Raw genomic sequence first — 14,572 nt, forward strand, 5'->3', positions numbered from 1 at the left:
ACATGGTGCTACATCAGTACACAGAAGTGATTTCCTCAGAGCACTGAAGTCGCGATAATCCCCTGTGATAGTTGTAGAAAATTATCGCACGCAAATTTTCCTTAGAGATTTCGATTTTTACAACTAACTTGTCACCTGTGATACAATAAAACTATTCGACCAATCTGAAAACATTCTTTTGTTTTCGAATTCTAAATTCAAAAAGATGTAAATGCCATATGCTTTTTTTTTTTTTAATAATCGCGGGAGGTTGGCAAACGACACGACTTAAAAGGCAGCCTAGGTATAAGCTCAAATCATTATCATAAGGCTTAATATAACAAATAGCTTAACGGTATCATTAGTTTCATATTTACTTGCTCTATACATTTGGTAATATTTACAACTTAACAATTTAATATTACTTCGTAATAATAGAGGCAACAATTTTTTAAAGCAGTGTCTAAATTCATTCACCTTGGTTATAAGTAATTAATTTAATAGTCCGTTTATAAATTTAACTTTGTCACATTTCAAAACTCAAAATTAGATTTACAATACAATTATAGTGTGGTGTAGAGTTTTAATACTATGATCTGCATATTAATATTTATAGTAACTAGTTTATAATACGTGCCCAGAATAATATAATTAACGGGATAAAAATAGCAACAATAGCAAATAATATATAATATGATTTAGTATTGCAAGCAGAATTTTAAAATGTACGTACGATTATTTCCAATAAGCAATAAAAAAGAAATAAATTAATTAACTTTTACATTTTATTTAAATAAAATCTATTTAAAGTTGATAAATGTAACGAGGGTTGCCAATTTACAAGGAATTTTAGAATTAGAGATTTTGTTAAAGAACAATAACCATTAACGCCTAATTCTTAAATCTTATTGCTTCATTCTCCGCAAATGAAACGCTTCCAAGTTTAGAATTACCATTTACTTGGGTAGACTGTAATTAGATGTAGCAGTTAGTACTTACAGGAACTGTGTTGAGCTTCTGAATATTCGTCCATTTCACTTTATTTTTCTGCAAGTAAAATTCACATGAAATGTGGTATGCATTTACAGTGGGTTCGTACATATTGCAAAGCAAAATATAGATTTTAAATCCATTGATTGGAAAGTAATATTATATATGTGGATTGATATAATGATTATATATGCAAATACATGTCATAGGCTATAATTTTACTACCTACTATACTATAATTTTACCACCATTAAGCATAAGTGGGAAAGAGTAAAGACTCGGCTTACGGCTAGTCTTTCCTCTGTTTGTTTGTCTGAAAACTGTACTATCTGTCTACTACTGTCTTTAATAAACGTTGTCTTCGTTTATTAAAGCCAAATAGCGAAAGCAATATATTAGGAACTATTATATATGTGTTATTTTTTTTTCAGGTAACCTGCTTGTGATTTTAGTTGTAACACTTTCAAGGAGGCTACGGTCAATAACCAATTTCTTTCTGGCAAATCTGGCTGTGGCAGATTTATGTGTGGGTGTGTTCTGCGTCTTCCAAAATTTGACGATTTATCTTATACCGAGGTGAGTGTAATTGAAATTAGGTTAAATATATATAATTTAGTATCCAATAATGGAATCTATTTTAACATGATCAACATCCGGCTTGGTAGACTTAATTTGAGTTTTGAGTATAATATTACAATGAACATTTTATGCGATAAATTTCGCTTATGGTTAGATATATAGCAGTGGAAAAGCACTTGTCTGATGTATAGTGGAAGACACGATATAATAGTTAACGTTTAATATAGATATAATATTTCAGTGAAACTTCATATATTAAATGTTAACTATTATAGTTTGGCAGTATTAACCAAAAAATGTATTAGAGTACCTAATATATATTCTTTGTGTATTTCTCCAGAAAAGCTTATAACACGAAACTTAATATTTCAATACATTTATATACATTGTATTTAAAAAAAAATGATTCACACACTCCGTGCATATGTGCGTAAAAGCGTTTTGTAGGTATTTCATTCATATTTGTTACAAAATGCGAAAATAAAGCAATACAATATTAATGTAACACTAACGTTAAAATGTTTTAATATATTTTAAATCCATTTTATTAGTAGTTGTCGAAATTGTATTGTAAGACAGAGGGACGGATAAACAGTGTAGGACTATAAACCAGTATTCCTCTTTTAAATAAACATTTTTTAAACACAGCGATAAAGTCCAGGCCAAAGTAATGGGTGCTTAAGTTTAAGGCACGACAAGATAAGGAAATAGAGAAGATTGAATCGCGAAGCGTTAAATCTTTATATCCCTCAAGCCTTATTATTCCAATAACCCGCTGCATCAGCCCTACCTACATTACAAAAGCGTCAAAAACCTCTTTTGTTAAGCATTTTTTCTTTTATAGTATTCTCTACAGAAAAGGGAAACTGAGCAACTTTCTCCACGTGATATGGGTTGAAATATGGGGACAACTTTTAAAAGCCTTCTTACTCGAATGTAACAATGTTTACATTATTTATTATATAAGTACAAAAGTAAAAATACTAATATTTCTGAATAACTAGTTAAAAAGAAAAAGAAAAATGTTTTTTACTACTTTATATTATTTTCGAAGTTTAGAAATACATTATTATCATCATATTACAAAAAGTTTGTGATAATTTATTATGTATAAACTCAATTGCATGATTAACATTTTAGCTGAAGAGACTTGTAAATAATAAATCACAAATATCGAATAATTTTGTAAATTGACAGGTAACACAGACTTCGATATGAATACATAAAGTCCCATAACTGATTTTTTTTAATTTATTTAATTTCTTAGTTTTTCACAAGGTTTCTTAGAATCCATTAAAAAACTAGTTTATTCTCAAGTAGGTACCACATATCTACTACGTAATTCTATCACAAATAAAGTCGATTTTTGTGAAATAAATTTATTTCTATGCTTTTCCTAGAAATATTGTTTCATAGAAGAAGACTGTCGTAATGAAACAATCTCCTTTTGAAGTCTGTGGATAACAGTAATGTTGAATAACCTCTCAGAATACTAGGTATTAAGCTATGCTAAATGTTAAACATAAGATTTGGCAGCTCTTGACTTTAAGGTTTTTGATCTTGTTTCAAAGAATAGATTACGAAGTTACAAGTACACAATAACAGTCCTTATTCGTAACATTATTATATTATTTACATTAGATTGAATTATACACCCACTTTTTAGTTAGTACATATATACCTATATAAATTTCTTCGTTAGCTGTATTTTTATGTATTAGGGACGTATTTAAGTATTTACGAATATAATTAGAGCAATTAAACCAGTTAGGTCTTATTGCAAAAATCTTGTTCATTCCATTAGATTAATAGATCTGATCTATTATTTTGATTAATGGCCGATATCGGATTAAAACAAATTTATCAGAAATCCTTAAAATATAGAGCAAGATTTATATAGAACCTAAGTATTACATAGGTCTAATTGGGTTCCAATTAAGTACAGTTTCAGTTGAAGATAAAGTAGGTTATTATGTTGATAGTTAAATTTCCAATTAATTAGATAATAATTATTGGTAATTTATGAATTTACATCTTCACACACACACATTACTGTGTGCAACAAGATTCAAACGGAAAATTAATAAGATTAAAGTGACGTTGCGGACATTGTAAACCTTTATGTGTACAAGTGTCTATGAAAACAACTAAAACCAACAAGAAAATAAGAAAATCTTGCTACTCTAACTTGTCTATCAAGATAAGCAACTGCCTAATTGAAAAGAAATAATAAAATAAATGATATCGCTTTGAGTCACATAAATCGTCTACAACTACGACATACTATATCATAACATAAACGGAACATTCATTATCATAATAGCTGTATTTTTTATCGAAAATGGCCTTTGGCATATCCCCCATAAATAGGTTTCCTAGCAGTAAAGATTGTACCTACATTTTCAGCGAAATATTACATTTGCTCTCTATTTTTATGCTAATAACTTCCACTTCCTTTATATTTATTGGATATTTATTTTCAACTACGAGTAAAAAAGCAGTTTTTATTTCAACACAATCATCGTGTACCGAATTACTTAATTACTTAAAAAAAGTAACTATTATAATTTAAGTAGTAGCTAATATATAAAACATTTTGTTTGTTAATTGATCAATTAATTGAGTTTTTATTTTTATGATTTTATTGTATTTATTTCTGAATTTTGAGGCACTTGACCTGAAGGCGTTGTAAATTAAGTCTAATACCAATAATAATATACATTTCAATACTTAATATTGTTTTTTTCTTTTCTATTGTTGAAATTATAAGTTGTATATATTTTTATTCATATTCGATTGATCATTATGTCGGATAGATACTCGTACATTTATTGCTTTTCCTACTATCATATTCAAACTACATCTAAAGGTTACGTAGAAGGGATCACTTCTGGTTTTGTTATTCATTTTACTCTCATAAGTACACAGGGTCTTTATTGCTTATTATTTTTTCCTATATACGAGAAATAAAATATTACCTATATGTGTTCCTCATGTGTATATGACCCTTGAAAGCAAATAATAGGGGTCGAATATATTACTCTGAAAACAGGGAGACATCCCATCAATCATTTATTAGAAAGAATGATAAAAATGCACCAAGAGGGACACCGTAACGGTGGATTGCTTATTTGACATGAATGGATTGTTTAAAAACAACGTTTTGTTTTATTGTTGTAATTTACAACGGAAGCTGTATCTACATTTAGATAACTACTAAATTATGAGACACTAATTCTCGATGTTCTAATGCAATATCTTTTATCGTATTTACTCTTTTTATAAATGTATTTGCCAAGACTCCATGGTACTCGAATATATATCCATATGTAAAGTATACTATTCTGTGAATTAAATACAAATTAATTTAGTATTAATAATATTTTAATAAATGCAAATTATTATTATTCATTATAGGCTTCATTATCAATATTTAAGATTTACTATTATGACAAAAGAAAGTTGTGACGGGAAAAACAGGATGGAATTCAGTAAATTGGTAAATTAATTGCCTTAACACCTACTGATATAACAGACACCTACTCATGTTTCCAACTTTGTTATATGTAGACATTATATAAATTGTACATCTTCAAAACTTCTATTTTTCACCGTAATTGAAATTTGACAAATTCAAATTGTTCCTCTCTGTTTATTTTAGTGACGTCGATTAGAAGTGCTTTTAAGGGAAACCAACTCAATTAACATTCAATGGCGTTAATAAATTATTTGACAGTAGCGCATTCTGTTAAATTCTTTCGTATTGAATGCCCGTCTCTTAAAATATCTTAAACCTATAGTCACAATAAGTACTAATACTAGTTACTTAGGCTACCCTTGAATAGGCCAGTTAACCAAGGTATTTTTTTAACATTCAGAGAAATATTAAAATCTAACTGTGTCCCTACAATACAACACCTCAGTACAACATGTTTAATTATTTTCATATGACAGGCCTTTAGGGAAATTACGCATGTATGTAAGCTTTAGTGGAATTGGCGAAGACCATGAATACAAAAAAATAAAACTGTATTAAATAAAACTCACCGTCTGATACGTGACAAAAGTTTACAATCTTATTCAGATTGTAAACTTTTGTCACGGCTGTAGTCACAACGGCTAGGAGAAAAGATTTAAAGATTAGGTTTTTTCTTTTATAAAGTAATATTATTAATCTTTTATTAAGGCTTTCACTAAAACAGTATTTCCTAAAATTCGAATGATATATTCTCCATTCCGCGAGGGTAAATAGCTATATATTGTTTTTGACTATTTACACAGCGTCATCTAGTCCCAAGCTAAGCATAGCTTGTGTTATGGGTACTAGACAACTGATATAAATACATGGATATATTTTTTTTTTAAATAAATACATATTATGCATAGAAAGAACCCAGACCTAATATAAATGTTTGTACCGTGCGAGGAATCGAACCCACGACCATGGGATAGTAAAGCGGTGTGCTAAACCACTAGACCACCGAGGCTGTCTATTCTATTTTTTTATTTTTATACCAAGTAAATCTGAATTTGGTCCCTTTTTCCATGCACCCATATCATGTGGTTTTGACAGCAATCAATCAAGAGTTCAACACCAGCCAGATGTACTCGTATACTTTGAAATCTACATATCAACGTAAACAGAGTTTTTTTTTATTTTGAAATTGTAAAAACGAATATTAACATCATATACACATACAGATAGTAAAGAGTAGAAACAATTTATTTACATTTTAGACTTGTATGTAACTTTCCGTATTTTTATAAAGCATAAAAATACTTTGAAAGGAATATTTGATGACAGAACGTCAATATTAGAAATAAAAACACTTTAGTGTTTTATTTACTAACTTACTTTACTAAAATTTCAATATATTTTTCAACTAAACCCAAATAGAGTTTTTCTATACTATTTATACTAAATAGTTCACATTTTATAAGCAAGTTAGGAGTTATCTTCGACAATACTGCATTTTTATTACTAACTACTAATATATCACGATGCATGTCGTTTTTAGAGAATAAAATGTTTAATCTAATATTACTGTTTATAATTTTAAGATAAATGTACATGATATACCTATTCCTAAGTCCTCAGATAATCAATGGTTAAACTGGATTAAGTACTTACTGTAGAAACATAATTAATAGGCACAATTATTAATCAATTTGACTAAATAACTACAGTATTACTCCAATAATTACATTACATATAATTCACCGCAAATAACATACTCGAGAAGTTTATACACATATATACCGCAACTACAGTTAGGTAATATTGTAAATAAAAATTTACGACTAGCTGTATTTCGCGGGGCTACCTGTGTGATATAGATAGATAAAATGTATCAATATAATCTACGATGTAATTATACATGTACAATAATTATCATTCGAATTCATTAGATTTTGCGAGAAACAGGAACAAACATCCATTCTCATACCCATTAATTTCCACATCTGTAATACATATTAGTATTTAAGGATGCTATCCTTATCATAGCATATCATTTACATATCCATATAGTGGTAAATTCCCTTGAAGATCGACCAAATAAATAAAAATCTCATCCCGCAGTGTGTCTGTTTATTTATTTATTACATTCCACAGTGTTACATTAAAGATTGACATAAAATTATTATAAGAGCACTATGAACCCCGATGAGCGCAGCAACCTACAATGAGATACAGTGGCTTTAACAGATTTTGATTATTTTGTATATTATTTTTCTGATTTATGTGTACATATATAAAATATACAGATTTTATCATTCGTAAGTTATCTATCATGTTATTATAATATCAGTGAATAACTGACATTACAAGAACATTTGTTTATAAGTACTTTTTTTAAGTTATGTGTAAAAATTTTATCTTTTTTTATACTTTTTAAATGTTACGGTAGTTTATTATAATAATATTTTTATTGACATTGCCAGAGGTCTAGATGAGTGTAAACTAAGTTTGGAATCTGGAAGCATTAATCTGTTTTGTAATCATACAGAATAATTATGTGTAATATCTACGTTGTAATACTACTACTTCTAATTTTTTTGTATAAATCAGGATATTTACGGGCGAATTTACATACTTCCAAACCGCGATACCACCAAAGACATAATATATATTTGCATTTAAATATACGCATCTGTATTAGCGCTATAATATAATTGTTTTAATCAATATTTTTGTTTTCAGTTGGGTATTTGGAGACTTTCTTTGCAAGATGTACCAGTTCGTTCACTCGTTGAGTTACACGGCGTCGATCTTCATACTGGTTGTTATTTGTACCGAGAGATATTTCGCCATAATACATCCCATAACTTGCAAGCAAATCCTTACATCCACAAGGCTCAGGGTAAGATGTTTTGAAAGTATTTCGTTCCCAGCTTCTTGTAAATATTGAAAAATTAAATATTGTGATAACTCGATTCGACTGGTTTTTTTATAGAGGTGATGGTCCATCTGATGGTAAGTCGTAACCGTCGCCTATATACAGGAAAGGCACTACGACAGCAGATTATCATGTACTTGAAAAGATACGATAGCCTATTATCATCTATTTGAACTTCCAAAATATTTATTAAAACAAATTTATTAAATTTTATGATATGTTACTTACTCCTTACTTGTTATTAATTAATGGTTTCTAAGGACTGTATGTAATAGTTTTACATAAGTATATAAAAAAGGATGGACGCAAACGGCAAAGACTGTATTCGAAAAGCAAGTGACATATGAAAACAAAAATAGCAATATAAAAAGAGTAGGGCACATTTACAATAACAAGAAATCAATGTTTAGATACAATTACAACTTCTTATTGTAAACATCACTCAATTGAGATTAATGATGCAATAGTTTTCATAATTACTTTGATTTCTTAGAATATTGTTTCGTATTTATAGCAATATGAAACAATATTATATTACTAATAGTTAACAAATATTATTTTCTATAGAACTATTAATAAATGAAGAATATTCTATTAGCTTCTATTGTTAGAATCTAAGTTATAAGCCGTGCACCTGATAAATAAGGACTAAATTCATCAGACAGAAACAAATGAATGTTTATGTAATTTTCTAGGGTCTAAGCGTTTTGGTTGCCTCTGATTTAAAGTTGTTTGCTTTATTATATGTCACACAATATTTGATATTTATTAGATATTTTCTTAAACAGAGACTATTTCGTAATTACAAGGACACATATTCAATCGATAATCGACCCAGTTATAATATTGCTTTATCAAACTCAAATAATAAAAATTGTTTAGAGTAGTAAAAATGAATTTAAGCATATAAAAAGAAAAAAAATCTTAACCGAATGAAATGGTGTTCGTGATAAAACTCTTTCATGAAGTAGTTGTAAGGCCCTATATTGTTTTGTGTCATTGAGCTCTTTGTAATATAGTTAAGTATAATGATGGCTAGCATATACGTCATACTAGTGAATAGGTGCTGCTTGAGGTCTGAAGATTCAATTATTTTTGTCTAATAACGGTCATTTAATAACGTAATATTACTAAGTATTCACCAAAATTGTATACTAAGTTTTCTCTTTTCAAACTATATACGAGTATGTATGCGCCGAACTGACGATGGATTTATCATAAATGTCTGTTTACAGAACGCTATACGAATAAAAATAATACGAATTGTTCAAAAGTGTCCAATTTGCGTGAATAGAAAATCCTTTATTTAAATAGACTTAATTTAAGCACTTTTGAATAGTCATAACATTTTTTTTTAGTCAACCGCTCATTCGGAAAGCTGTCTCATCACAAGAAGAATGAGCAAGAAACTTGTGTGAATGTTTTTGTAAACTTGTAAATGTAAACTTACAAGGATTATTTCCTTGTAAGTTTACAATTACAAGTCAAAACGTGTGAATACAAACCACTAGCACTAACTTATTAAGATCAAATATAAATACACAATAAGATACACGATACACAATACACGATAAGATCAGACCAGTCCTTACAAGCAGCACTCGTTCACGAGTATGACGGATGAGCCAAGCATCACTGCGCTCGACCATATTTTAGGGAGCCCGATGACCCGGCCAACCACGCCGCCACATGTCTGGACATTTTAGTGAGCGACTACTCATTCTACTCGTCTACGATCAAGCTACTTAAAATTACTATATGGTAGTTAGTGAATTCTCTTATATATATTTTTTTATATTTATAATACAAATTTATACTAATGCAAACAAAAGCACAAAGGAACATTTTGTAAGAATTTTCTTAACAAAAGGCGAAGCAATATCTTTTAGTCAACCTTATGCATGTCCTTCTCATTTACGATAAATGACGTAGTTTCTTCGAAAATCAATCCTGAGATACTTTTCCTTATATATTCTGAAATGAGCACTGTAAGTAGTAGTCGTCTTTCACTAAAATACAATATGGATAATTCTCTCACATTAAATAATATGGGGTACAAAGTTTTTGCTTCACGTATTAATATATAGATAAATTACTCTACTAAATATTTATTATGGCAAGCAAAATACAATAAATATATCATTAAAATATTTTTTGTAGTAATATATTCCTAAATAAGTATATAAGATATTATTGTATTGCGCGAGGAATTGAACCTGCAACCATCGAAAGTAAGGCGGTGCAATAGACTGTTAAACCACTAAGGTAGTAAACAAATAATATAGATTAATATTCAAATCTAGACCTCCAATTTTTTGTTAATGAAATTTGTTTTCTAATTCAGTTATTAAGATTAATCGCAGTATTTTAACAGACTGAGTGATTTGTGTGATTTCATTTGAAAGAAGGTTTAGATGAAAATTGGTTAGGTAGTAACGACCTTGATCACGATGGAAAAATGGCAAGAATTGTCAATTCTAAGCATGCATATCCATATATCAGATATGTATATCCGATCTCGCAGTGTACATAATTAAGACACATTAACGAAATACGTACCACAAGTATGTAGGTACGTATTTCGTTATTGTGAAATAATCTAAAATAAGTACAATAAACATTTTTGGCAAGTATAGTACTATCGATATATACATGGTATTTATCTCTTATTAATTTAATCAGATACCTAACTGTTATAATATCGTATGTACTGTGTATTTTGCAATACATATATTCTTTAAAATAAAAGAACTGTAATAAATTATTAATAATGTAATTACATCTGTATATACTATAAAGTAAATTATATCAATAATTTAAAAACCCCAACCCCTCGTCTAGCACTGGTTGATTTCCGTCAAGTATACCTTAAATAATCCTGATTAAAACAGCTTTTAGACAAAAGAAACCGCATTTACATCAGTTAATTCGTTTGGAAGCACACATACAAAGGCTGTAAACTTAAAATGCAAAGTGGTCAAGATTTATATTATTTATATCAAAGGAAGGTGCTGAGTTTAGGTACTGAATTCTCTTGAATTTATTTACCGTTTTCTGTCCCTGGAGAGTTAGTTGTAATACAAGCGAGAGTCGATTGTTAACTGGTTTCTTATTTCTTATCTTTACCTACTCCACCCAAAGGTTCTACTCCTTTGTATTAATTCATGTAAATTGATTATTCTTCGCTGTATCGAGTGTATTATAAAACGAAAGTGTATAAATATATGACTTTATTACAATGTTAATTAATGCCAATGACATCCAATTTTGATATTTATTGACTATAGCTTTTTAAGACAGATATTCGAGAGCTAACTGTTATACTTATAAATATAGATATTATATAATTTATTTATAAATATAGATATTATATAATTATATAATATAAATATTTATACAATTTTAGTTTTATAATGCGAATTCTAGTTAATATTGACTTCTTTCTCAGCACCCGATCTGTGTTTTACGTGAACTTCTTTTTACTTGAAACTGTGCCGTCTAATATAGGTACATATACGGCTACCAATGTATTTGTACTACAATCACATGCAAAGTCATTTATCTATCTATAGCTTCTAAATGGAGGTTGTTCTCGATTTCACACATTTTATTAATATGTGTTACTTATATCTTCGCTAATTGGTCACTGATTCTCGACTGACTTCTAAAAAGGAGGATCTTCTCAATTCGACAGATTTTTTAGGTATTGTACGTTATTTTAGAACGTTTTTTACGTAAACTGATTTTGATAATTCTTTTTTCGATCTGTGTACTAGTTTTAGAATAATACTTAATTATGCATTGAAGTCAATTTTCTTAGCAAGAGCAACTTTATAATTATGTTTTGCAATTAATATTAGGTTTGACCACACATAGTTGTTTTGGCCCAATTAAAGTCGGATTTTTCTGTTCTAACATATACTATCTGAAGATACATATGTTAGGACAGCATCAAAGCCCTGCCCCGTTCTCTATGTAAATAAAAATAGCGAAAATACAGAAAGCAACAAGTTGCGTAAATACGAGTTCTTCTTAAATTATTTTACATTTATTCTGTGGAAATATTCGCTCCGTAAGGTCCATATACAAGCACATTAGCATAGCCATCCAGCGAAATAATGTAGTCAGTATTTTTAAAAAGATCCCGCACGAACACACCATAAATTGAAACGCAAAAGATTTTTTTTCTACATTATTTATCTTTACAATATTTTTAATACAAATGAAAATGTATTTATGCACACGAATATCATAAATTCAATAATGCATTTGACTGTACATCTGTTTGATGTTTGCTAAAAATTTATGACTATATGGATGAATATAAGCAACGAGAAGATACATGTCATCGCAAGGATGGATATAGGCCATCGGGATTATAAAATATAACTACATCTCAAAAAATCCGACAAAGTTATAGATAAATATATATTACAACAGTATTTTCCAAATATATTTACAATATTGTGTAATCTTTTTTATCGTGTGGAAAAATCTTTAAAAGACCATTACCCTGCCGGAGCAGTGTGTGGGTGACGGGGTGTGTGGGATTCGTACACGCTGAAAAAACCACACGGCATACCTAAGAGCTACCTACGTAACGTAGTCTAAGAAAATAATGATATATATGTATGTATACTAGCTGTAAATGACCTCGGTGGTCTAGCGGTTTAGCACACCGCCTTACTACGATGGTCGCAGGTTTCATTCCTCGTTCGATACAAACATTGTCATTATGAGTATGATTGTTTGTATTACTCTAGGTTACTTTTGTAATTAAAGTTATGCATGTATTTACAAAAAAATATATATATCTGTATCAAAGTCTGCTTAGCATGGGACTATGTGAATTGTCCTAGGTTGTTATTCTTATTAAATTTTCTTTAATTATAATATGTGCATTTTCTCGCGACTTCGACTTTATTCTACTTTTTGGAGATTAAATGTATTCTATGTATCAACATAAGTATGGCCTTACACTATTCATATAAAATTTCTAGAAGATTAATTCAGTCATTAAGTCGTAAAAGGGTAACAAACAAACAGACGTACTTTCACAAAATTCTGTAAAAATGTTCGTGCTTCAATAAATTATTTTGTTGCAGCTCGTGATTCTCGGTGTATGGATAACGAGTGCTGCATACAGTGCTCCGAAGTTTATATGGGTGGAGACGATCCCAAACAACCTCGGCAACGGTCGTATGGAGACCATCTGTATATCGCACCGTCGAAAATACAACTCGGAACTTTTCGACATGGTCAACTTCGGATTGCTCTACGTGACGCCGTTATGCGTGATGACGGTAAGATTACTGTCGTAAATAAAATTACTTTGTGTATACTTCTTAACTGAGGCGTTCCCGCCATAATATTATGAAACTTATAATTAAACATGTCCTGAAGTTTTATATGGATATAGTACATATATTTGAACCGCCACGTATACAAAACTAAATGCTACGAGCGAATTCCATTACATTTTGGAGATAAAATGTAGTCTATATTCGTAATATGGGTCAAAGACAGACAGGCCAACTTTCATATTTTTAATACTAGCTGTTATCCGCGACTACGTCTACTTTTTTAAGATAAAATTCAGCCATGTCTCTTCTCGCGACATAATCTATCTTAACACCAAATTTCATTCAGTTCAGTCGTTAAGGTAAGAAATAGAGATTACTATGAATTAATAAGCTTCGTCAAACTTCAGTATTGCCTCCAGCATCTTGGGTTAATTTTGTTTACATATGTTCTGATTGCATTCTAATTGTTTACATACGATTTGATTAATATCTGAAATTTTAATTCAATTTCTGATTCTGTATTCATGTTATGTTTAATTAATTTATTTTGGACTAATATTCGCAGATTAAACAAGTACACTCTAATATTGATTTTTTCAAATTATGTTGAATATTCCAATTCTCGGACTTATTAATTAAGTCTCTTTTTCTCCATAAAAAAATCTTATTATAATAACTAAGTTTAGACTTAGGCTATGTACACATTCTAATGTTTTAAAAATTGAAATGTGCCTATCTGTTACCTTTTCAGGAATTATCTAGATAATTATATGCAAAATAAATAGATGAAATTATATAAAGAGAAACGTTTTGAAAATATAAATAGGTATTAAGAATAAAAATCCAACTATTAATCCATTACATAATTAGCGCATTTCAAATGAAGTTATGATTTATTACTCTCTATAGAGATATTCAAAAGGGCAATCAGTTTGAAAGAGAAGCTGTAAATTCCAAAGGTACTGCTTAATGGAATTAATATCCGAGGTAGCTGAATAGTACGTGAATAGTATGACAAATATCAGTCTGCTAAAGTAAAAAAACGTAAATTTGCCTCAACGAAATGCGTAGGGTAGGTATTTGTGGAGTTGCAAAATATTCATAAGATGTAAACTATTTCAGTAATACTTGATTCTATTATCATATTTTATAAAGTCTACTTCCGGTAAATGTAGTTGATATGATACCCATACCTGTCAGTACACATATGTATACTGACAGGTAGGGTTTTTGTAGGAGCTGTTACAACAGCTCCTACAAAAAAAGATGATTTAGTGTTAAGTAAGCCATATTTAAAAATATATGTATATATATATAATAACA

At 29.4% G+C, this 14,572-nt stretch overlaps 1 protein-coding gene across 1 annotated transcript in view; it reads left to right on the forward strand.

Moving 5' to 3' along the window:
* Positions 1-14,572, forward strand: part of LOC131853580 (trissin receptor-like) — a 96,939-nt gene that overhangs the window by 62,591 nt on the left and 19,776 nt on the right. Inside the window, exons 3-5 of the mRNA XM_059204510.1 lie at positions 1,401-1,545; positions 7,751-7,910; positions 13,052-13,249. Of these exons, the coding sequence (XP_059060493.1) occupies positions 1,401-1,545; positions 7,751-7,910; positions 13,052-13,249 (503 nt within the window). The remainder of the gene's footprint in view (positions 1-1,400; positions 1,546-7,750; positions 7,911-13,051; positions 13,250-14,572) is intronic.

The sequence above is a fragment of the Achroia grisella genome, unplaced genomic scaffold, assembly GCF_030625045.1.
Source record: "Achroia grisella isolate CSIRO2021 unplaced genomic scaffold, CSIRO_AGI_Agris_v1 utg903, whole genome shotgun sequence".
Taxonomy (NCBI): domain Eukaryota; kingdom Metazoa; phylum Arthropoda; class Insecta; order Lepidoptera; family Pyralidae; genus Achroia; species Achroia grisella.